Source organism: Oxyura jamaicensis, unplaced genomic scaffold (genome assembly GCF_011077185.1).
Source record: "Oxyura jamaicensis isolate SHBP4307 breed ruddy duck unplaced genomic scaffold, BPBGC_Ojam_1.0 oxyUn_random_OJ153, whole genome shotgun sequence".
NCBI classification, from domain to species: domain Eukaryota; kingdom Metazoa; phylum Chordata; class Aves; order Anseriformes; family Anatidae; genus Oxyura; species Oxyura jamaicensis.
This window is the reverse complement of record NW_023305685.1, coordinates 1-2,837: the sequence shown is the minus strand read 5'-3', so window position 1 is coordinate 2,837 and position 2,837 is coordinate 1. Positions and strand designations below refer to the sequence as shown.

Genomic DNA, 2,837 nt, shown 5'->3' with positions numbered 1-2,837 from the left:
GGTCTTGCTTCCAGGATTGGGCTCTACATACCTCGTGGAAGAGCTGCAGGGGAAGGGCCTCGTCAGGCACCCAAGGGTTCTGCTTTGGAAAAGAAGGGAGACGCAAGGGTGGAGGGAGAGTCTAACAGAACAGGTAACGTGAGAGTGGGGCAAGGTGTACAGAGGCAAGGCTTTGCACAGGATGAAGCCCCTCCTCTGACTCTCATTCCCTGCGGCAGTATCTCTGCTGGGTCTTGGTAGGGACCACGATGGCAGGGCAGCCCAGAGCTTCCCATAGCATTTGATAGTGCTTAGGCCTCTTCCGCACTGGCCTCCTGGAGCTCCTGTCCACTGAAAGCCCTGCTGTGGGTTGGATGTGCCCAAAGGGAGAATGTGGGGCTACGATGGCAGCAGAGAGTCACAGGACTCCCATCCCCACCTGTGAAATGCTAGTGGCCAAGGAGACTCCCTTCTAAGTCAACCCACCTCCCAGCTTGCTCTGCCTTTTAGAAATAGCACTGGATCAAACAGGGAGGCTCATTCCCTGCCTGTTTGTGTGGCCACCAAGGAGCAGCTCTGACTAGCCTTCTCTTTTCTTCCTTACAGGGATGCCTCCTGCTATTAAAAGCCAGCTGCTCACACGCCAGAGTTGCTCTCTGTCCAGACGCTCCAAGTCGACTAGGGAGGCAAAGCTGGGCCAGGCTGCTGGGGAAAAAGAGCCTTCTCCCAGGTGAGGCTGGGGGGGAGCTGGAGGAGGCAACTCCTGGGCCCTTCACCTTGAGTCATCGAGCAGCTTTCCTTGAACACAAGGACTTGGTGAACTCCACAGCGGTCCTGACACATGTTCCACCGACTGCCCTTTCCTTGCTGGGCACCCAGTTGAGGAGCAAAAGCTATAGCAGCAAATCTTCCTCTTGTGTGCTTGCAGGCTGCTGACGGCATGTCAGAAGAGCTCCTCAATGATGGCAGTTGAGGGGAAGGGCAAGCGCTCTGCTGCAGCCTGGCCCCAAACTCAAGCCCTTGCCTGTGAGGGTCATCGGAGAGCAGGACAGGTAGCCACTGGGCTGAGGCCTTTCATGATGCCTAAGAGAAAGAAGGCTGCAGGGAAACTGTCGTGAGCCTGGGGAAACCCTGAGGGGATGGCTGCCCCACTGCCATGTGACAGCTCCCACATTAGCACCTCCATCTAAAAACGTTCCTTGTTTCTGCTTCCCCTGCAGCAGAAGACGCAGCTGGACATGCAGAGGCTGCAGACAGAGAGTGCATCCTCCATGGCACTTGTGGAACTGAAAAAGTCTCTGCAAATGGTACCAGTGGATATGAAGCAGCAGCATGTCCTCATCCCTCACCCCCCAGAGAAGAAGGTTGAGGCAGCTCTGAGCAAATCAAGCACCAAGTAAGTGTGGGACAGCGCCCAACAAAGGCCAGGAAAAGCTGAGCTACAGCAGGCCGCCCAAGTAATCCAGCATGCGGGTTGCTCAGCTCTGAGAATTGGCTCCGCATCCCCTGGCTATTTTAGAGAAGCAATGACCATGGAGAGGCCCTGCCTCCAGCCGCCCCCCTGCAGACCCAAAGTCCTAAGGCTCCCCTGCAGCTGACAGTCATTCACCCACAATGGAAGGAGGCTGTGCTCCCAGCTCTTGGGGCAGGCAGAGATGGGGACCTTCAGAGCCCACCTGAGAGTTTTTTTCTCTGTTGCTGCAGCTGCCTTTCAGTGAGGAGTGTGCGGGTGAGGAAACAGCTGGAGAAGAGAAAGGAGGCCATGCAGAAAGACAAGACCAAGAGCAGAGCTGTGGCCATCCCTGGGAATTCTGCAGAGGATCTTCTGATCTGGTAAACCTCTGCTGCAACAGCCTTCTTTCCTGGGCTCAGAAGAACCCTTGCCCTGGCCTTCCGTAGCTGCTTGGCCAAAGGTCTCCAGCCCGGCCTCACACAGTGCCTCAGCCTGGCACTGTGTAGATTCCCTGTCACTGGCTGGGACATGAGGGGCCTCTGCAGGGCCACACAGACCCTTGGGACTCCTGCATATGCACGCTCCACGGGACTGGGGCTGAAGGGAACGGAGTGTCACTCAGCTGCCCTCACTGGAACTGAAACTTGAACCCTTTCTTTTTCTCTCCCTAGCGTTGGTGAGAAAATCCCTGTGCTTCCAATGCCAAAGATGACACGACCATCAGGGAAACCAGCGCGGACCCCTCGCAGCTGTGAGCAGCTGCGAGCCCAATAAAGGTTGTTGCTTCCTGCTGGAAGGACCAGCACGGGCTTTGTAGTGTTCTGATTTCACACAAACATGGAGAGGTTGAGGTTTAAGGTACCTGAAGAGGTCAGCATGGCCAACCCCCTGCTCAAACAGGGCCACCCAGCACCCGTGTCCAAGGACCATGTCCTGTGCAGATGGCTTTCAGGTATCTCCACTTGGCTAGGGAGACTCCACAGCCTCTCAGGGAACTTGTGCCAGGTCTCGGTCACCCACATGCTACGGAAGTGTTTCCTGAGGTTCAGATGGCAGACGCTGTGTTTCCTTCTGTGCCCATCGCCTCTTGTCCTGTCACTGGGCTCTGCTGAAATGAGCCTGGCTCCATTCCCTTTGCACCCTGCCCGCAGGCATGTAGTTAGCCACTAATAAGATCCCCCCGAGCTTTCTCTTCTCCAGGCTAAACAGTCCCAGCTCTCCCAGCCTTTCTTCATAGGAGAGAAGTTCCCTCAGTAATCCACCTCATGATTTTTAACTGTTAAGCAGTTAAAGAAGAAACACTTGCGGCCTCCCAAGACAGACAGGAAGGCCTCCTAGACCCAAGAGGCCTTTTTTTCCTTTGTACTGAAGGAAACCTCCTCTCTGGAGAGAGCAGTGCTGCTTT

At 55.5% G+C, this 2,837-nt stretch overlaps 1 protein-coding gene across 1 annotated transcript; it reads left to right on the top strand.

The window, feature by feature from the left end:
- The first annotated feature begins 6 nt into the window (after window positions 1–6).
- Window positions 7–2,743, top strand: LOC118158792. Its single transcript, XM_035313471.1, has 6 exons — window positions 7–133; window positions 586–709; window positions 908–1,031; window positions 1,200–1,375; window positions 1,684–1,812; window positions 2,104–2,743. The coding sequence occupies exons 2-6, from the start codon at window positions 588–590 to the stop codon at window positions 2,204–2,206; spliced, it is 654 nt and encodes a 217-aa protein (XP_035169362.1). The 5' UTR covers window positions 7–133; window positions 586–587; the 3' UTR covers window positions 2,207–2,743.
- Window positions 2,744–2,837: the final 94 nt, after the last annotated feature.